Raw genomic sequence first — 21595 nt, 5'->3', positions numbered from 1 at the left:
GTGTCTGTGTGTGTGTGTGTGTGTGTGTGTGTGTGTGTGTATGTGTGTGTGTGTGTGTGTGTGTGTGTGTTTGTGTTTGTGTGCGAGCATGCGCGTGTTTGTGTGTGTGTGTGTGTGTGTGTGTGTGTGTGTGTGTGTGTGTGTGTGTGTGTGTGTGTGTGTGTGTGTGTGTTCAGAGTCAAGTTCACAACAAAATATGGCCATTATATGCAGGGCTGGTTGGTTTGTGCTGTAGTTGGTTTTAAGCCAGCCTGCTTTAGCTCACTCACAAATTTGCTGTCTGTAGGAGAGATGAGCTGGGAACGATTCTTATTATGGCAGAATGTTTAGGTATTCTGTCCTTTTATAATGGGCTGTTTTTGTTTCTGTAGTGATAAATCTGCTCTGGACCACCCCTCAGCCGGTGTCACGTTCACTCCTCAACCCAACACAGATTTATGTCTGAGAGAGATGGCCTGAGGGGAGTCTGTGCATGTGTGTGTGTGTGTGTGTGTGTGTGTGTGTGTGTGTGTGTGTGTGTGTGTGTGTGTGTGTGTGTGTGTGTGTGTGTGTGTGTGTGTGTGGCAGGTGGGTCTGGGTGGTCCCAAGTTGTCATGGCATCTAAGCACAGTGAAAAAAGACAGATGGATGCTGTGTGTCAAACACAAACCTGCTATCTGCAATCACATCCTCTCATTTTCAAACACTGCACGCTCTCTCAAATACACACATCAACTCATTTTGTCACTTGCCACAAATATTCCACTGGCTTGTCACAGTCACATATGCACAGTGGGGTCAGTCTGTCTCTCTCTCTCTCTCTCTCTCTCTGCAATTAGAGCCTCCCTGAAAGAAAAGGAAAGCACAAAATACTTCGCGCAAAAGACAATCAACAAATAAATGGAAAAGCTGTAAACTGCAACATACATAGGCTACGTCGCTATTGAAATTATAGCTGATCTGTTAGGCAAAGGCGACCTCTTGTGGGTAGAAGTTGCTAAAGAACAATGCTGTGCTGTGTTTGCTGTGTAGTGTGTAGGCAAATCAAATGGATACATCTATAATCTGGGACATAATAATGTGACTAGTTACGGTTCCCCAGAGGACAGACTTGAGCTCCAATGCCAGGAATTTTGATTAAATTCCTGTAATTTCTCGTCTTCCGGGTCTGTCCGCGATTTTGGAAATTATTGTGGAAATGATTATGGTGGGAACGCGGTAGGCATGCTTCGTGATTCCAGTCGGAATTGTTTACAGCTAACACCTCCATAATAACAGCTGTTTGGAAGCTCAGCTGTCAAATCGCGACAGCCAACTTACTTGCTGGCGTCTCGTTACGTTTTCATGCGGTTAGATCTACAGGTGAGATCTACAGGCTTCTTCATTCTACATGTCACATAAACGTAACCTTTTTCAGAGTCTAGAATGGATCATCTATACTTAATAAGTTAACGCTAGCGTTAGCTAGCTAAGCTAATTCTACATGTTTCTGAGACATGGTGTCTGGTTTTATAATTTAGCACATGCATGCTCAAAAGTGTGATGTTATAGGTTCTGTTATAGGCTTTTCAACATGTTAATTGGTTAGCATTCTAATCTAAAGCCTCATTATCATCCATATTTGCAATTGCAACTATAGAGTATTGAACATTTATCGTGTCAATAATATGGGAATATCTTGAGATGAAATATTCCAAATCTTATTTTCAGGGTGGATCAAGTGTAAAACAGCCATGGAGCCAGCCTGTCGTAAAGACAAGCAGAAGTTGAACTCTACTCCTACCAGAGGTGACAGGGCAAAGCAGAAATCTGCTCAGCAGGAGCTCAAACAGCGACAGAGGGCAGAGGTGAGCCAACTGTTCCATGTGTGTTCATCTTTTAAGGATTTCTTGTATGCACTATGATACAATTCTAACATAGTACCGGACCACTTCAGTTTATTGCGGTAGTTAGTTTGCACTATATGTGGTGTGATAAAACTCTTCTCTGTCTCATAAACCGGGATAATAGCAATCTCTGAGAGCACCTTCTTTTCTTTTAGATTTATGCCCTGAACAAAATGATGACGGAGCTGGAGCAGCAACAGTTTGAGGCCTTCTGTAAACAGATGCAATCCCAAGGAGAATAAGACCATCTGTGTCTCTTGCCTCTGTCTCTCGCAGGGCATCCCTCACTAACACGTGTTTGTGTGAATGTGTGTGCACATCTATCACAAAACCAAACTACTGTCCTGTCCTGTCGTATACTCAATCACATGTGTGTTGGTTTGCCTTCACCTTTTATCTGACTGAACTGAATGAAACAATTATGTCTGTAGATTTCTCTTTATTACAGACTTCGCTCACCAAGGCTATTACTGTGCAACTGATGTGTTACAGACTGGACACACTGACTCCATTCTTTGGATGAATGTGTGATGGTAGACTGTTATTGTGAACCACAAGACCAGTATGGAATGCACATGTAGGTAAATACAATGAACAAAAGGGAGAACATTGTTTACCTCCTGCAAGACATGCATTATTGTCACTGACATTTCTTCATTGTCTGATATTTTTGTAACCTTTTTTATTTGTCCAGAAAAGTTTCTGAATGCTTTTTACATGTGGAAGAAGCCCCGTGTTTTGATAAGATAAGAGTTTTCCAGCCTTATCACAGTGTTTTTATCAGTAGCTAGCAAGTAATGATCAATACATGGTGCTAAGACTATCAGTGACCTCTGTATCCCAGGCAACAAATCAAAAGCACCACAGATTGATTGCTGGGTTATGTACTGTATGTAAAACACAAAATCAAGCCCTCTGCTACTAGGGGCAGGCTTCGTGGTGAATTCTGGGTATTGTAGGATCAGACCATGTTCAGAATTGGTACAGAAAATGTTTAATTCTATGCCGTTGCATTGCATGCTATCAAAACTGTTTTTTTATTGATCGACACAATCAATTTGACAGTGGAGTATTCAGTGGAATATTACTTTTAATTGCATTGTACAAGAGTTAATTGGAATTAAGTTGTAATTTTTAGAAAGTGCTGAGAGAAGCTCACTTATTTTCCCCAAGAATCGCTTCTCACCTCGTCCAGGGATTCAAACCAACAACCATCCAGGCCCACTTTTCTGTTACTACTACTACTCCTCTGATGACTACCTCTCCCCACAGTCATCAGAGACATTTTGCTAAAAGGTCAATGTCCTTAATGTGTTTAAGGTGGCCACTGCTCACATTGAAAACTTTGTTTGAGACATTATATACAGCACCAAATGGCTGCATACTTGATTTAATGTTGCATACTGTTACAGGCTTTGGAACCTAAACTATTTATATCGATGTGTAATGGCTGACAGCTGTTCTAATTGGCTGAATACTGTATTTCATTTTTTAAATGTGGGTGTGTGTTTCTTCCTGGCCATGTGCACCAGTACCACATGTTGGCCTCAGAATTGTATGTGTTTGTATAAATAGTGAATTTCTTTCACTATTTCGTAACAACAATCAAAATGCACTGTTCAAACCCAGTTAAAAAAATTATAATAAATGAAACGTGAAAATATTCCCCACAAGGGAATTTGTCAATAAACATGTTGCGTAAAGTGAAAAGGTAAAAAAAAATTGTCCCATAATATGACCTTCATCAGAAGGTCATAATACGGACTCAAATATCATGTTGTCAAGTGGTATTTTTTATTTTGTTATACATTAATTAATTAAACCTAAAATATTCTACTGGGAGACTAGCAGCTCGTTTCCATTCTGTATATAAGCCACTGAAATATGGTTCTTCCTGAGCATTTACACTACAAGCGAGATGTGTTCACACTTCATACACAAAATGCGTCTTCATCTTGTAGAAATACCTCGGTCTTAGAGCGATCCTCTTGCTTTAGAGACAAACTAGAGCATTTATAGACAAACTAGAGCATTTATAGACATCTTGAAAAACACGCATAGCCTGGCTTGTGACTAATAATATCACACTGCTGCCAAAGGCAATTCTCCAATTCTCCAAGCTCCAAATTCATTTAGAATTGGATCACTTTTTTATGACATGGTCTTGCTGTCTTGCATTTCTGTAGGGTTGTTAGGTGGAATTCCAGTCTTAAAAGCGTTAACTCTTCAATACTGTACGCGTATTGGTTATCATCATTAAGGGATATAGGTTGTTAGTTAGTTATACAGTAGTTGTAATTTATAATAATGTACAGCATATGTATGCTACAGTACATACAGTTTTATGTTTCACACAAAAACATTTCAGTGATTGAAATCTCATCTACAGTATATCCACCTGATATGCTGCTATAGGCTAGAACCCAATTATACAGTGCGTCACTGAGGTCAATGCCAAAGTCAAACAAATGCCGTAGATGTTTATATATTTGAAACTGGTTGCTTTTCGTGTCACCATATTCATTGAGATAATCTCCCATAAGAAAGAGATTTCATGTGAGACCAAATACTGTAAAGAAAGACAAGCAATTCCTTGACTGATTGATAATGCATAGTTTATTATTTGGTCATTATAAAACACTCAATTGCTTCCGAAGAGATTATCCCCGTCCACCAAGTAATGCCTTAACGTGTCACTGAGGCGAGGGAGTTAGTAGTAATCATTGCATTTCAAGCAGTAGTTTAGACTGAGGCCATAGGCGTTAATAAAGCCAGGGTGACACCACAGTAGTTACGTAGTAGTATTTGTAGCATTACTTGCATTACTTGCCCAGACAAAGCATGTAATTTGACAGATCCTTAAAATGATAGCAGCAGCTCTGTTTTCTCAGCATAGATACAGCCACTGCATGACACTCAGTGGTGCAACCTACTATAGCTCGTAACACAGCATAACTAGTCCTCTAAGACGACGCTCTTCCATTTTGCACTTATCAGCCAACCTTTAATAAAAATCACATCTCCTACCTTTTAAGTTTGTGTCCATTAGCAACCCCTTCATTTCTATCCTTTGTGCAGCATCATCCCTCCCCCTTCCTCCACAACTAAACTCCCCTTTCTGTTCTCCTCCATCGCCATACAAATAAATGTCCTCTACTGTACTTCCCCGTGTCTTGCTTCAAGCATCAATCTCAATGGTAACGGTGCTTCCGGTGACTCTCACTCCAAACGAGCCGTCCCAGTACTTGCTGTCTTGTCCTCCGTGCTCAAAGGAGATGAACCGTAGCCCGGGGCCGTACTCGGTGAATGTGTGGCTCACCTGGAGGTCAAAGACAAAACTGACTGTCAGACAAGACTGCCATCAAGGTAATCATAGCACAAGCTTCATGCCAGGGCTGAACAAGCTCTATGTTTGTGTCTGCTGCGCCTTGATCATGCCCCTCTCTCTGTGTACCTGTTTCCATGAGCAGTCGTCACAGTCGGGGTCCAGGGTCACTGCGTCCGGCTTAAACTCTTGCAGCACTTCCTGGTTCTCATCCAACAGACAGACAGTCGCCTCGTAGGTACAGCCACAGTCTGTCCTCCCACTGTACCTGCAGGATGAGTGAACAATTAATCAGCGAGTGGAGGCGTGTGTGTACTGTACATCAGCGGTTCCCAACATGCCCACACGTCTAAGTGGTCAGAACGGTTGCCCAATTGCCCGGGCCAAGTAAAATTAATACTTTGAGTAATTTTGGAGACTGGGAAACAACCATTTTTGTTCACTATTCACACAATAAAGGATATGCGCATGCATAAAGTGAATGGCAGATCGAGTGGCAAAGTGAATTTAATGTTGTTTAAAGTCATTTAATGCAATCAAATAAGACTTTTCTGTTTGGATGTATGGGCTGTCAAGGCCAGAAATTAGTTTTTTGCCACTCAGTAGGCATCCTCGCATAACTTCCAGTTATGATGATGATGTCACGTGCATACCCTCTATATGAGATGCTGTCTTTTCATAAGCACTCAAACCTCCTGTAGCAGCTGTTCATGTTGTTATGTTTGAGACTGATAAAGGAAAAACAGGATTGCTGGGGATTAATTGAACTAAAAGTCAGAGCTTGTATGTTAAGTATTTTATTTTATCATTATTTTATAACCGTGCAAATTAAATGTCTGTAGAGTAAATCCATGATTGGATCTTCAACATTTGTCCGACCAAGTTTAGCTGACAGAGACGAAACAGTGACCCCCACTTGTATAAAAACTGTAATTCTATTTATTTTAGAAAGCCTTCAATGTGACTTGATATGAGGCTTTTAAAGCTAGCTCACCATATTTAGCAGATTGTTTCTTCCATGTCTGCTGACCGTTGATACATTTTGAGATTAGCCTGTGGGTTGTCTCCAAATTATTCTGCAGCTTTGAGGGCTTACTGGATTTGTTTGACAGCACTATCTTCAGTCGTGTAAATGTAATGTTTGTTTGTTTACACATTATCTTTGCTAATAATACGATTATCACAGGCTTATCCTTTGTATATTGTGATACATAATAAACATGTATGTTTTCTTTTGTATTTCACTGTTTTTGACTCACCAGTCTTCCACATGTACAGCAGGCTGTGCATCCAGGTCCTCAGGAGAGTAGCCCTCTGCCAGCAGATCAATCACCTGTCTCTTCAGACACAGCCTAGGACAGAGAGAGAGGAGGGTGGTACCACTTAAACCCCAGAATCGCAGGACAATAGCAGATCGACAAGCTCACAATGCGTCCTGTTGCGACGCATTGTGAGCTTGTACTGCAGATCAGCTATTTTCAATGAAGATATTTAAGCGAAACCACGAAAACAGATAATTCACCAAGTATAGGGTTTACTGTAAGTGGTTAAATAGATCAAATTACATTGCTGTGGCTCAGATAGTTATATAGTATGTACACCATACAGACTCAGGTGTAGTTTTAATGTCAAGGATGCCTTTTTCCATCCCCCCATCATACTTTCAAGGATAGCTGCCGTCTAGAAGCCTTAAAAACAGTAATCTAAACCCATACGCACACACACACACACACACACACACACACACACACACACACTATGAGCAATGAGCATGCATTATAATAACACACTACACACTCACTCAAAAGAAGTGGCAAAGTATTTAGTCACTCCGTCATTACAGAAGTCATGACCACAGCTTCCGGGCATGTCCTCCACCTGCCATTCGCTGCCACCATTCTCTGTCAGCTCCCAGGACTCCAGCTGCTCTGGGATGAAAATGCACAATCTGATAATAGTCTTGTATTATGGTTAAGGACATGTGCCATTCCCAAAACACATAGGTATATGATACGGCACGATTGAAAAACCAGTCCGATTATACAAGGAGTTCTCGGCGGTACCAAGACTCGGGGGGACGTTGATCTACGATTCTGTACCTATCGGTACATAACGAGTCGACTGAAGGTGTCTTCGCAACGCTCGGCATCTTAAGCTCAAGCAAGTCACCTTCAAGTGGCACGCTTCCGTCAGAGAAACCTATAGTGCACCTTTTTCAATCTGACTGGTTTTCCAATCATACTGTGACATACAGTATACACCAGTATTGTCTTATTTATTCTTTCACTCTCACTGTATTAAAGAGTGCCTTGCATAATTTCTTCAGTAAATGGGTTAAATGGAGCACTTTCAAAGGGTACCTTCAATATTGAACACACAGCTTTCATACTCTAACCCAAAGCAGTGCTCCTTTGTCCTCTCGTCATGAAAGCCCTACCTGATGCTATTCATATCATATGTAGTTCTGTATTGTTTATTTCCCTTTTTTGTGCAGTCTGTGTTTTTATTTCTTTATTGCACAGCTGCCCCCATTCGCCAACTTGTAGACTTTTGTATTGTTCTTAATGAACTTTTAATCTGTTTAAATCAATGACCTCTTCCATACAGGAAAGGATTCAAAATAAGCCAGCTGGCTTCTTCCCTTCCCTTCCTTGCATTGTATTTTTGTTCTTTGATATGTTATTGTCTATTTTTTGTACTACGTGCTAAATAAATAAACCTAAACCTAGTTACAAAGTTTTTATGTGTGATATGGATGTAATGGTGATGTAGGCTCTCTAACATACACATAGACTTCTTACCTTCTCCACTGGGATTCTTCAGGAGGTTTCTGGCCATGACTATGGGTGATGCTGAGACGGCAATGCCTGCATAGGACACAAACGACATCAGCCATGATTCCGTGAAAGATACTACTAAAGAAAAGTACCGCTAATAAAGGTATCTGGGTTGTAAGGCCAGATACCTTGGAGTGTATGAGTCGTATACGGTATGGAGGTATCAGATCCCTTAACTTGTATGAGTTGAGGTGTTCTTGACCTGATAATCTACAAAGGTCAAAGGTCTTGGAAGAGGTAGGCCTGTGTCCTGACAGTAGATTCTGGGGATTTGAGATCGTTGGAGTTACCTGAGTACGTTGGTTGGCATCTGTTAGACATGGGGAACTCTGCCCTTTTTATCCTGCTGTCAGAGTGATGTGTCATCAGTTCCATATATGGAGATCCAGGTGATGAAGTCAGTAGGGTTCAGTTCCATATATGGAGATCCAGGAGATCCGTGATGTCAGACGTAGATGTGTAGTCAGCTCTATTATGGAAATTCAGCCGATGATCATGTTGGTGTTGGTCCGCTCCATATATGGAGATCCATGTGATGAAGACTCGATAATGTTGAGGTTGTAGTGTCAACTTGGCAGTTAACTACGGTATAGTAATCTGGCAAATAATCAAGATGAGGTGAGAGCATTTCTAACAAGCCGAATAGACTAATAGACTTGCATAGGAGACAAACTGATTGCAACACTGTATCAAATGTAACTTCATACCAAATACAGAGGCTTGATAACACAATAAAAGACGCCTGCAGGAGACAAACCGATCAATCCTCTCCACTCCCACAAAAATGGTACACAGCCATATTCCTGATATTTCAAGCACAAATGAACAAATGCACTCGCACACGCGCACGCACACACACACACACACACACACACACACACACACACACACACACACACACACACACACACACACACCCATTAGCAAGTGTGAGAAACAACTTTGTATAAGTTGCTTGGATACCAATTTGAAAGCCCTACTGGGTCTTTTCAGTGAGGCTCTGTGCCCAGCTCATTTCTGGCACCACAATAATACTGTTCATTCTTCTCCAAACAGGCAGTAGCACAGCACAGGGAGTTTTCAGGACTTCGTATTATTTCTTTCTATCAATTCCATTGCAGCCAAATAAACTATATCCTGTATTCTCACAAAACAAGCATATAGCTCATATGTCATCATGGCTTTCATAGATTCCAGTGCCCAGCAAGATAACACTCCTATTTCACAGTCCACGTTTTAGCTGAGTCCAACTGCACAATTCCCAGTGTATTTTACAATCTTGTGTCAAGCAGTGTTGTGTTTAGTCAAGCCTCCTTGAAAGCTTAAAGGGGAACTTCACGGATTTTGCACCCAAATCCTGTTTTAATGAAGTTGAGAACATGATAAACATGATGTTGGAGTGTGTTTTGTGTTTTTTTGTGTGTTGTCTGTATTTCTTTCTTTCTTATATTTTTTTGAGCGGCGCTAACAGCTCCAATGCGTGTCTTTGTGTGTGCCCTCCCGTAGTGGGTGCCACAGTAATTTAACTATGACGCAGTGGCAACCAAGTCTATGGACCTTTTATGGAACTTTGAGGACACTTGATGACTTCATCATCATCATCATGATAAAAGGTGCCGCTCACCAGTGTTGTCCCTGAACGTGTTCAAAGAACGATCGTTCACGAACCTGTTCATATTTTGGGTGAACGTGAACTGAACAACGTACTGTATTTCTGCTTGATGAACGTCATTGTGAAGGTTTGGACTTTATTCCCTATAGGAATAAAGTCTGCGGTTCTATATGGCTATGGGCTGTGACAATAAAAATAAATACATAAATAAATAAAAAGAACGAAAAATAACTAAAACAGTTCATTTTTTGGAACCATGAACTTTAGTTCAAAATGTTGAATTATGAACTATATGAACTGAAATAGTTAATTTTTGAACTGTGAACTTTCCCAACACTGCCGCTCACTTCACACAAGTGTGATTTTTGAGGGGCGCTAGCCCCTCCTATAGCTTTTGTCCCCACAAATGGTCCGCAACACAAACATTAAATGCCATTGACAATGAAGGGAAAATGTACATCATCTTGTCCCCACACGTCTCATATTTGCAATCGACAATGAAAGGAGAAATTAGGTCATATGTCCGCAACACAAACATTAAATGCCATTGACAATGAAGGGAAAATGTTCGTCATCTTGTCCCCACATGTCTCATATTTGCCATCGACAATGAAAGGAGAAATTAGGTCAAATGTCCGCCAAATATGACGTAAAATGTCCGCAACACAAACATTAAATGCCATTGACAATGAAGGGTCATGGTCAAATGTCCGCCAAATAGGCCTATGACATAAATTTGTGGCAACAGACATTCTGATTGACCAGTATGAGATGATGATGTACGATGATGTTTATTGTGTCCTCAAATTTATTAAAACTAGATTTGGGTGCAAATACGGTTCCCCTTTATTAAGGTATGTTTTGATGTTTCTGTTTTGACACACAATGAGACTGAGCTCCACCCAAAAAAAGAGGCATGCTGACTCTGCTGAGGTCAGACTCCCATGGATGCTGTTGACAGATTCGGGTCAATATCATTGAGCCCAGGGGAAAGTCATCCAGCCAGCCCACATGTACACGCACACAGTACATGCACACGCACATACACATACACATCACACACAAAACACTACTAATGCCCATTCTGCTGACTCACAGCACAACAGCTAGGGGAAAAGCCACCCCCCTTCAACCGCTGAATAGGAGGCATCACAGAGGATCAGATCAGATTCAGATGGTCAGAAGAAGTCAGTCAGCAGAAAAACAGTGTGCAATGTGCGAATCCTTGTGCTTTGCAGTATTGATGAGGCTTGCCTAAACTGAGAAACACTATCACATTTACAGGATCTGTGACTCGTGCCGAACAAAGAGACTTGATAACAAATAAACTTGACTACTTTTTACTAAGTTGAACTGCTGCTGAGTCATCTGCTCCCATGGACAGTGATCTAAGAATCAATGATACAGTATAGGCCTGCATGCACATTAACAACATGCAGTGCACTGCAGTGAAAGGACAGAACTCTGTGCTCCACCTAAATGCATAATAAGAATGTGAATGTCCTACTCACAGCCAGAGAACGCTAGTGCAGTCTTCTGTTTGTCTCCGTCACGTCCTGTCTGCCTCTCAGTTGCTGCTGTGTCTGACACTTGAGCTCCACTGCAGGGTAGCACTCTTGTGGCTGAGTGGTTTATATAGCCTGGGCACGCGCATGCATGCACGCTCACACACATACACACACACACCCACACACACGATAGGGGGAGCACAATGCGAGCTGAGAGAGGCAAACAGCATAGACCTAGCAGAAATCAGCAGAACTACAGTATACTTAAGCAATATTACACGTGACAAGAGGGTGTGCTTTACCACACTTCACTTCTGTGCTGCTTACGGCAGTGGTTCCCAAAGTGGGGTCCGGGGACCCCCAGGGGTCCTTGAGGGAGTTCCAGGGGGTCCCCAGCTAAACGATAGTTTGGAACCAAATGGACCCTTATGGGTCTGTAACTCTGAGAGTGTACAAATGGAACCAAATGGAAGCTAACGGGTCCATTTGGTTCCATTTGTACACTCTCAGAGTTAAATCAACATTGATTTTACATAAATTGGGGGTCCCAGAGATAGAATTGCCATTAAATGGTAGTCTGTAGACTAATGCATGTCAATTTGGGGGTCCTTGGCATGAAAACGTTTGGGAACCACTGGCTTACGGGACTCACCTATCGGCTCGTTCCTGCAGCAAGCAACACAGACGTGCATTAATGACAGTAAAGCACGACCCTCGAGTGTAATATTGCAACAGTTACCCTTAAAAAGAAAACACGTCAACTCAATTTCATTATAACTAAGATAAGATATTTGCTAAAAAAAAAACATAATTTCACAGCTTTGTGTGTGTCTGTAGCACATAATGTGATCATTTGATTGGCTGATGTATGATGATGTGTATGATGATAAGAGCGTGTATGATAAGAGAGCGCCCATCACTTCACACGAGTGAGGTGCACGCTGTGCTGGGAGATCAGCACAGCTGATTTTTGAGTGGCGCTAGCCCCTCCTATGTCCAGCTTTGAGGGTTTGTGTAAACACAAACATTGAAGACAAAAAGTGAGGACGCAAATTGTGATGACGTTTGATGATAAGAGCGCTGCTCATTTCATGTTTTGATTAGGTGTTCCATCATGCTTGTTTAAGCACGGCTAGATGGCTACTTCAGAACCGATCCTCGAAACGACCTGTTGTATAATGTACAGTACACACACAAAACTCGGCATGAAATTAACGTCATCAAGTATTTCAAGCAAAACACACACTAGAGCACAAGGTGGAGATTTCCTAGCTTTTGTTCTACCTTCAAAAGATGATTAACCTTTTTACTGTTTAATGATTATACATTATCTTCCTGGTATATCAATGTTGTGTTCTCATACCAGAATAGATCTCTTCTAGAAATCCCCTCCCATAACAGCGATTCACAGATCGCCCGTATGATTGTGGAGGTGCTCCAAACCAATGAACCATTTCACCCTGTAAAACAGAGAGACAATGCCTGACCTACAGCAGGGAAGACTCTCATTCCAAGTTCACATTCCAGTTCTGATTGTTCGGTTACTTGATGTACTAAATTACTATTTCCCATGACATTTATGCATTTATTCTTTTCCTTCTGACTATTGGCCTTTGCTGCGGTGACCTTCCACAGATTTAGGAGTGACACTGCATTGCTGCAGTATCACTATATAAAAATTAAATAAATTAACTGACACTTCTCCGAAACTGCCATCGAATGAGTGGCTGCAACGGTCATCATTTTTGAGTGGTGCACACTGTCTCCAATGAATAGCTTTGTGTGTCCCTTTGTCTACTCTGTATGTGAGTTGAGTAGGACCTTTGACCATGCTTTTTAGAGTGTATGGGTGTAGAGTATATAAAAATATAGAGACTGAACTGGCGCGAAGCTCCGCCCCCCCCAGCTATTCATGTCAGTGGAAGTTGCTCAGTGGCGTTTTGAAGCACCCGGAAGACTGCCGGAAGTACCGTCTCAGAACGTCTACTTCCGCATTTGACCACCAAATTTTGGTGGTCAAATGCGGAAGTGCAACCGAGCGCTCAATGTTAAAGCCCAGCTGCACGGGGTTTCCCGGTCGTGAATCCACGGGTCCGCCTGTAGTCCCTCCTCCTACCACTAGGGCCCAGAGCTTCAACGTTGAATAGCTTCACTGGCCCCTTGGTGTAGAGTAATAAAAGGATAGAGACCGAACCGGAGCGTTAGCCCCGCCACCCGCTATTCATTTCAATAGAAGTTGCTCAGTGGCGTTTGGAGTAGGACCTTTGACCCCTGCATGCAGCATGATTGGAGTCAGGAAGGGTCATTACAACCCTCAGGAACAGCTGTGCTTGGCTCCTGATTCACACACACACACACACACACACACACACACACACACACACACTAACTATAACAATAAAAGCATAGTTGCACCGCTATTTCAGATGCCTATAGAATTGAGCCCAGTTGTGTTTTGGCAACATCTGATTAGAACATCTCATTGGATGTTCACAGGACTAAAGGGACTTCCAGGGTCACTCATGAACTCCTCGATCTCCTCCACCGTGCGAGGGACGCAGGTCAACAGCTCTACACCACTCTCAGTCACCGCAATGTTGTCCTCGATGCGCACCCCTCCGAAGCCACGGAAGTGAGCCAGCACTTGGTTGTTGATGAAGCAGCTGTGGGCGGGGTCCGCTAGGGCCTGGTCCAGCAGGTGGTTGATGAAGTAGATACCGGGCTCCACCGTCAGAACCATGCGCTCCCGAACCAGCCGGCCCATCCTCAAACTCCTAAGGCCTGGCTCGTCGATCCGCTCCACACCCTCTGGGTAGCCCCCCACATCGTGGACGTCAATGCCCAGTAGATGTCCGAGGCCGTGGGGCATGAACACGGAGCCCAGGTGGACTTTCATCATGTCATCTACGCTGCCCTTCAAGATGCCGATCTTCACCAGCTCCTCCAGGTGCACCTTGTCGGCCAGCCGGTGCATCTCCGTCCATCTCGCACCTGGTTTGATGGCAGCCATGACGGTGCGGGAGGACTTGAGCACCGCCTCATAGATGGCCTTCTGTTCTGCTGTGAACTTCCCATTGGCTGGGAAAGAGCATGTGATGTCAGAGGAGTAGCAGTAGTACTCTCCACCCATGTCAAACAGACACATGTCTCCCTCCATAATAGTCTTGTCATTGGGAGCCCCAGCATGGCCATAGTGGAGAGTAGACGCGTTGTGGCCCGTTCCACAGATACAGGTGTAGGAGACATGACGCATTCCCCCTTTGGTGTAGCAGTAGTGCTTGAACAGGCTCTCCATCTCGTATTCCTTCTGTCCAGGTTTCACGTGCTTCATCAGCATTTTGTGGGCGTCACTGGAAATCTTGTTAGTGTAACGCAGGACCTCCAGTTCCGCGTCGGTCTTGATCATACGGCATTCCACAATAACTGGGTGTAAAAGAGTGTTGTTGACTTGGAACTGGCTAATTCCTTCAAAGGAGGCTTCACGGCATATACTGCCACTGTCTGTATTCTGCCCCCGTAGGGTAAGGAGGACTGTTGGCTTCAGATTGGACATGACACCAACAATATCACACGTGTACTGAACTTCATCCACTGCATATTTCTCTTGGAAGTGCTCTTTAGGATGGATCCTTCCCATCCAAGTGGCATAGCTCTCAGGCAGTTTAGGGACAAAAAGGATGGATCTCCCTGTGTCCACATCAATGGCTCCTAAGCAATCTGCTTCCGTTACTCCAAAAGCCCAGTGGAAGAAAGACTCCTGTCTGAAGACAATGTCTGTGTCAGTGCAGTACCTCTGTTTCTGCTCCCCTCCCTGTAGAACGACCACTGACCTGGGCTGAAGGCCTCCTTTAACCTTTAGCCCCTCGATGAGTCCAAGACGGTTCTCGGCAAATAGGGTTGCTGACACTCTAAGGGTGTCCTTACCGAGCCAATAGGTGGGTTCCACGGCAGATGCCATGATGCTCTCACAAACTCTGTTGTTCATTTTTATTTTGCTGAAATGTGTTCTTATAAGAACGTTCTTTTAAAAAGGTTTACGTCAGATTCATGACGTGTTCTTAAAAAGGAGAATTCTTCATACCTGTGCCTTATATGCGTGCGTGCGTGCGTGCGTGCGTGCGTGCGTGCGTGCGTGCGTGCGTGCGTGCGTGCGTGCGTGCGTGCCATATTACTGGTATCATAATAATGACATCATACGGATGCCATGAATCCATCTAACAGGTACTACACTAGTAATATGAATCCCATCCTTGTAATTAGCCCAATTAAAGTCGAGAATACGTAAACCGAAATGGAACACCAGCAAATGTAAAAATCACACCTGTGTAGTGTGTGAAGTGAGGGGCGCTAATATATTAAAGTCTAACTCATGTTGATTAGGTGATGTAATTGTGATGTAAAACAAACGGTGCCAACACAAACATTAACTTCTCTTTATTGTTAATTGCATTTAATGTTTGTGTTAGGGACAAGATGACTAAATGTTCCCTTCATTGTCAATGGCGTTTTTAAAACTATAATAATAATAATAATACAAAAAAATAATGATGTAAAAAAGATGTGATCTAATAATGGCATATGTCTGGCATATAAGTATTTTATATGGGCCCTCTCTCAGACTGGGCGTGCCAACACGGATACACCTAAATAGTAAAGACACCCATGTTGATTAGCTGCAGCGGACAATCGCACACACACATGCATGCACAAACACACTTTATACTTTTAATTTATTTCTGTAAAGCAGAAGTCATTAGAGAATGTATTATTAATATTGAATGTTATATAATGAAAACAAAGTTATTATAAACATTTGTTTGAATGAATGACAGAGCAGGTCCTTAAATGACTTCTGGATCCAGGCAAGCGATGTGTATACAATCTCAGCCATTGAGGTAGAAGAGATGTGTCAATATGGGGTCAGAAACTCAACCCACTATGTTTTTGGGATGGAGTGAACACAGATGGCATGGCACAACTCTTTCTCTTTCTTTGGTTGCCCTAGTGTCACCCATAGCAATGGCAGTAGTATTTTTAACAACATAATGATGACCAAAATTGACATGCTAGGTTGAAAGTGAATGAACGCAAGTTGTTTAAGATTTTGGACTATTTCCCAACAGACAAGGCCTCACGCCTGAATTAATTTATCACTGCAAGCAATACCCTCAGATCCTCTATCTTTAGAACGTCTCAGCCGACACCAACCTGCTCCCCACCACCATCAGCTTCTTCAATCCCATAATCTCTGTGGCCAAGGAGAGGTGTACAGGTCAAAGCTCAAAGGCAGGGAAACTGGAGGATTCAGGCTGGGTCATCTCAGACAGGTAGTGGATCGTGCCAGCCATGCCTTCGAAGAGAGAGTAGGGCCTGTCAGGGATGCGACAGCCATGGCTCCCATAGTCCAAACACCACTCCGCAAACCTGCAGGCGCGGTACAGATATTTATTTTCCTTTGTGAGTTGGTAGAGGGACAGGAAGGCGTATCCGTTCCCAGCAGTGCCGTGACAGATTCCATAACCTTTCCTCAACAGACCTCGGTTCCAGATCACCTCTCCACACTCCACTGCATCCCGATAGTACTTCTCGTCTTTAAACACCTTGTATGCCATGATGAGCATGTGCACCACACCAGGGGCTCCGTGACACCAGTGCACCAGCCGGTCGCTCTCTTTGCTTAGCGCAGAGGGGTAGTTTCCAGAGGGAAACTTCTTGTGGCGGACGTAGTCGATGCTCGGCCGCACCAACTCTGTGAGCACATCTGGGTCAACCTTTGCCCCTGGCTGCATGATCATGTAGTAGATGCCAGCCAGGCCATGGGCTGCACCAACATACTGTTCCTTGTACCACTCGTAGAGCAGCGGACAGCGCTCTGTCTTCTTCCACTTTGTTGATAGATTCTTACCAGACGCTAGCATGGCTGTGACCACCTTAGTGATGGTGCTATCGTCCACTGTATTGGGTCCTATCTCCTTGTTGACATAGAGCAGAGCATAGAGGTAACCGGCTCGACCATACATCAGCTCATCCGGCATGTCTGAAGCCGGACTCGGTATCGCCCTCTGCAGTTGAAGAAGTTTGGTCCGACACTCCTTACTGTCGGCGGTGTTCTTGAGCCTGTGATGGACCACAGCCCCCACCGCTAGGGGCCCCGCGTCTCCGCACAGAAAGGTCACCACCCGGCCCTTTAGGTTCCTCAGGGCTTTGTTCACATAATCCAGAGCTCTCTGCAGGTGGGAGGCCTCGAGGGACACGCGGTGCAGTTGCAGGTAGAGCAGAGCGATGCCTGTCCAGCCGGTGTAGGTGGAGAAGTCGTGGGGGTCGGCGGTCTTCAGACCTTGCTCCATCTGTTGCAGGAGATCTTTGATCTTATTCTGGACTTTTTTCTGGAAGGCCGCGCTCACCTTCCCGTTGACGTCAAAGGGCTCATTATTACAGTCCACGTCCAGTCCTGCTTTGGACGTGAGGCTGCCCTGGTCACAGTCTGGATATGGGTTGATAAATGAGCGCTTTGTAGCAACGTCCAGCTTCAGTCTTTTTGACAAGTTATCTCCCATATTATGTCAACAGCGGCCCAACCCCAGATAGTTTGGAACCTGCCCTAAATAATAAATCTAGGGCTTCACTCCTAGGTTCTTATATAAACTCCTTATTGTACTATTTATTAATTATAATTAGCAACATAAATAAATAGTTACCAAACAATCATAACTTATGTGAAGCCAATGTCAGTTGAAATATTACTTTTTCATGTTGAGTCATACATCATAGATACATCATAGATGACTGACATCATAGACAAGAGATGTATTCCACTAAGCGCACCTTTTTGAGTAGCGTTAACCGCTCCAACAACTTTCTTGTGTGTAGAATTAGTCTAGTCCGCCATTAGTCTATTAGTCCGCCCCATTTGACGTCATGTGGGATCATCAGACATCATACATCATCATCAAATACTTAAAGGGATTTTTCACATTCAAAAAACCTTTGGTCGTTTCATCGTTTACTCAGGCTTATGTGAACACATGCACACCAGACAGTTTTAAGTTGCTTGATACAGTATAGCTGCCCTGCCCCCCTTCCTTTACAGACCCATTGTAACTTCAACGTCCATCACCCGTCCTTTTTGAGGGGCAGAAGCCCCTCCTATGTCCAGCTTTGAGGGTTTTGTGTAAACACAAACATTGTCCTAACACAAACATTGAATGCCACTGACAATGTATGACCAGTTTTGAGTGTTTGTGCAAACACTAACATTGAATGCCACTGACATTGTATGGCCAGTTTTGAGTGTTGTGCAAACTGCATAAACACAAACATTGAAGAAGAAGGTGAGGACGCAAATTGTGATTGGCCGGAATAGATTATGTATGATGATGTATGAGTGCGCCCCTCACTTCAAACGGGTGTGATTTTTTACTTTACTCACCTGTTACTTTTTACATTTATTTGTAATAATATTGATTCTTTCCCTGATGCTTTTCATTTTCCAATTTTCTTTTAAAGAGATTGTGACATAAAAGAAAATGTTTTCGTAATTTTTCTTATTTTTATTTTTTTTAGGTTTTCTGAGCTCAATTCTTGCACCCAAAAAACCTGAACTTTTAACATTGAGTAGATTTCCTGTGGTCTGGGGTTTTCTGGCTCAAACAAGTGCTCTGATTTTCCTGTGGAGTGTGATGTAAGAGCCAGCAAATCCCATATATGACAATGGGATTTGCCAGCAGATGTCACTGGGGCGGCGGTGGCTCAGGGGTAGAGTGCCTGGATGGTAACCGCAAGGTTGCCAGTTCGAACCCGGGCTCCCGCAGAGTTACTGTCGAAGTGTCCTTGAGCAAGACACTGAACCCCTAATTGCTCCCGATGTGCTAGTTGGTGCCTTGCATGGTTTCCGCTGCCATCGGTGTATGTATGTGTGTGTGAATGGGTGAATGTAATGCACAATCTCTGTAAAGTGCCTTGGATAAAGGCGCTATATAAATGCACCATTTACTGTTTTCACTGTTTGTATTGCAGCGTAAAAGGCTACACAGACACAGAGAAAGTCCCAGACCACAGAAAATCCACTGAATGTTCAAAGTTCAGGTTGTTTAGGTGTAATTGAGGTCATAAAACCTACCTATGACGTAAAATTCTCCATTCATTGTCATTGGGAATTTAACATTTGTGTATGGCAAAGTTTGTGCCAATGCATACACCAAAAGCTGGACATAGGGGGGCTAGCGCCCCTCAAAAAGTAATAAGAAACACGGGCACCTCACGTATTAGGAGGGTATAGGCTATAGTAATCAGACAGTCATGGTATCAGTCACCAGATAAAAGGATGGGTGTTTTCGATGGGTCGAATGGGTTGGTATAGGAACGGGGCGGGGCAGCTAAAATAAATAGAAAGTTTAAAAAATAAACTGTCTCCTCCACTCCCTTCATTTGACAATATTGTCGTTGCCCATTTGAAAGTTTAGATTGATCAATTGGTCGAAAGAAAAAGGAGACAAACTGCAAGTAAGGAATAACGTCAGAAGGACGTGTGGCTTCTAACTCGCATGGTAAGACTACATTGTTCGAATGTTTACAATGTAATGCCCGGCCAGGATAGTGACGCTCGGGTTCATAGCCTACTGAACCTAACCATAGCCTACTGAGCCTACAGACCTAACCATATCAGTTATTTTTGCTGGACTAACCTGGGTCATAGATTCTCTTCTCAATCCTCATGCATCTCTTCCACATGACATAACTTACTCACGCCACATGGCTACAACATCCTCACTTTGTGTCTCTGTGTGTGCACCTTCTCTCTCCATCTTCATCATCTGCATGATGGGTGGTCAGTGCTGCTGCAGCTCTGACTTTCACTTAATTACTCCTCAATGCACATGTTAATATACTATAATACTATGATATAATATAATTTGTGATGAAATTATGACAAACATTCCAGTTACTACAATTTTGTTGATTTAAATTAACTACATGATGCACCACGTGTATAATATGTTGACCCAAACCTGCAGTTGCGTCGCATATGACCACCACTAGATGGCAGCGAACAACCATTTTTCATTATTTTCGGCTGCATCAAAGCCATACCTTAAATACCACGACTTAAATGTATTATTTTAACATTGGCTGTCACTTTAACTTCACTCAAGTCAATGGATGCTTCAAACAGCATTCCAGCATCCAATACAGACTACCAGTATATGCTGTTTTTGTATGAATGATCATGATGTGGAAAAAGTAATTATACAGTGTTTGAATTCATTGAAAAGGATTTAATAAATACATCAATTCCATGCTAACATGGTGTTCAATTCCCTTTACTACTGGGGATGCACTTGTCAAGTTCAAGTGCTGCAGCAGTACCAAAGACTACTGCTGACCATTTTGTACAATTATACCATGTCTTATACTTTACTAGGCCTATGTGAAAAAGGTCAAATTGTCAGAATAATGAGTTGAATTAAGTCTACTTTTCACAATGAGTAACAAAACTACCTACCGTACGTCTGCCGAATTGTTTTTACCTAGAGAAAACTAAACAAAAAGAGGAAAGGACGAACATTTGGATCTGGTTTTCACCTGGCAGAAAATAACAACATGCGTTGGCAATTCTCGGCAATTTATCGGCTACATACCATTTTCACAAAACTGTCTAGCAGATTGTGATTGATTCTCCATGCTTTAACACATTCAAATTTCAGCAGTAATTTATTCTATAAAAGTAGCAATTGCCATTAGCACAAACAATTAACTTCTATCTTTTATCACCTAGCTGTTATACAGTATCGGTCTATAAATGTTAACTATTGTCATAGCTCCACCATGACACAGCTAAAAGTTATCATGCTGCCAGAACTTCTGGGACTTGTTTCCATTGTGGTCATAGTTATTCATGCTATAGCCTATACTCTCTAAGGATGAGGGAGACCGGTCTGAGGGGAAAAGGAACTTATTTTTATGTGACACACCTGAAGGAAGACTATTTTAATGACTGGTGGGTTGAATCTACCCAGGAAGAGACACGTACTGCAACTACTTAATAGAGAAAACTGGTATTACTGTGGCACGTAAAAACAATTGCCTACTCCTGTAACCCCCCAGTCCCCCCTCATCCTTAGAGAGTACACTCAGTATAGTATAATTCTAAGACCTATTGGCACTTAAGGATAGTTGATAAGATTGGTAATGTACTAACACCACAATACATAGATGTATTGTTTGATTCAGCATTGCCTTATAGCAACCCATGAAGAATACTGTTTGTTTAAATTCATCCGTGAGGGTATCAGTTGTCTTAATTAGTGTCGTCACCTTTACAGATTAATTTAAACAAAGTATTCTGTACTCTCCAAGGATGAGGGAAGCTGGGTGGTGACTCTGACTTTTGTTTTTACAGGGGCCAGTTTCAAATGCGGCCGTCCGTACAGTAGGTGCTCTTTGAGAGC

General features: G+C 42.8%; 4 protein-coding genes across 4 annotated transcripts; 1 reads left to right on the top strand and 3 right to left on the bottom strand.

Annotated features, from left to right (window-relative positions):
• The first annotated feature begins 1181 nt into the window (after positions 1-1181).
• On the top strand, positions 1182-3693 carry svbp (small vasohibin binding protein). The gene is made up of 3 exons (XM_079509542.1): positions 1182-1341; positions 1690-1826; positions 2021-3693. Exons 2-3 carry the CDS (start codon positions 1713-1715, stop codon positions 2105-2107), a joined length of 201 nt encoding a protein of 66 aa, XP_079365668.1. The 5' UTR covers positions 1182-1341; positions 1690-1712; the 3' UTR covers positions 2108-3693.
• A 774-nt stretch (positions 3694-4467) lies between these two features.
• On the bottom strand, positions 4468-11235 carry fbxo2 (F-box protein 2). The gene is made up of 6 exons (XM_079509384.1): positions 11151-11235; positions 7992-8057; positions 6992-7118; positions 6450-6542; positions 5320-5458; positions 4468-5184 (listed from the first exon to the last, which is right to left on the bottom strand). The coding sequence occupies exons 2-6, from the start codon at positions 8026-8028 to the stop codon at positions 5044-5046; spliced, it is 537 nt and encodes a 178-aa protein (XP_079365510.1). The 5' UTR covers positions 8029-8057; positions 11151-11235; the 3' UTR covers positions 4468-5043.
• Positions 11236-13626: 2391 nt separating this feature from the next.
• Positions 13627-15105, bottom strand: LOC306929885 (xaa-Pro dipeptidase-like; the record flags this gene model as incomplete). The annotated part of the gene is made up of 1 exon (XM_079510619.1): positions 13627-15105. One exon carries the CDS (start codon positions 15103-15105, stop codon positions 13627-13629), a length of 1479 nt encoding a protein of 492 aa, XP_079366745.1.
• Positions 15106-16420: 1315 nt separating this feature from the next.
• Positions 16421-17704, bottom strand: LOC306929188 (lanC-like protein 2; the record flags this gene model as incomplete). The annotated part of the gene is made up of 1 exon (XM_079509634.1): positions 16421-17704. The coding sequence occupies one exon, from the start codon at positions 17702-17704 to the stop codon at positions 16421-16423; it is 1284 nt and encodes a 427-aa protein (XP_079365760.1).
• Between the last annotated feature and the right edge of the window lie 3891 nt (positions 17705-21595).

Source organism: Electrona antarctica (genome assembly GCF_951216825.1).
Source record: "Electrona antarctica genome assembly, chromosome: 9".
NCBI classification, from domain to species: domain Eukaryota; kingdom Metazoa; phylum Chordata; class Actinopteri; order Myctophiformes; family Myctophidae; genus Electrona; species Electrona antarctica.
The sequence above is the reverse complement of the archived record's forward strand: the minus strand, read 5'-3'. Positions and strand labels throughout refer to the sequence as shown.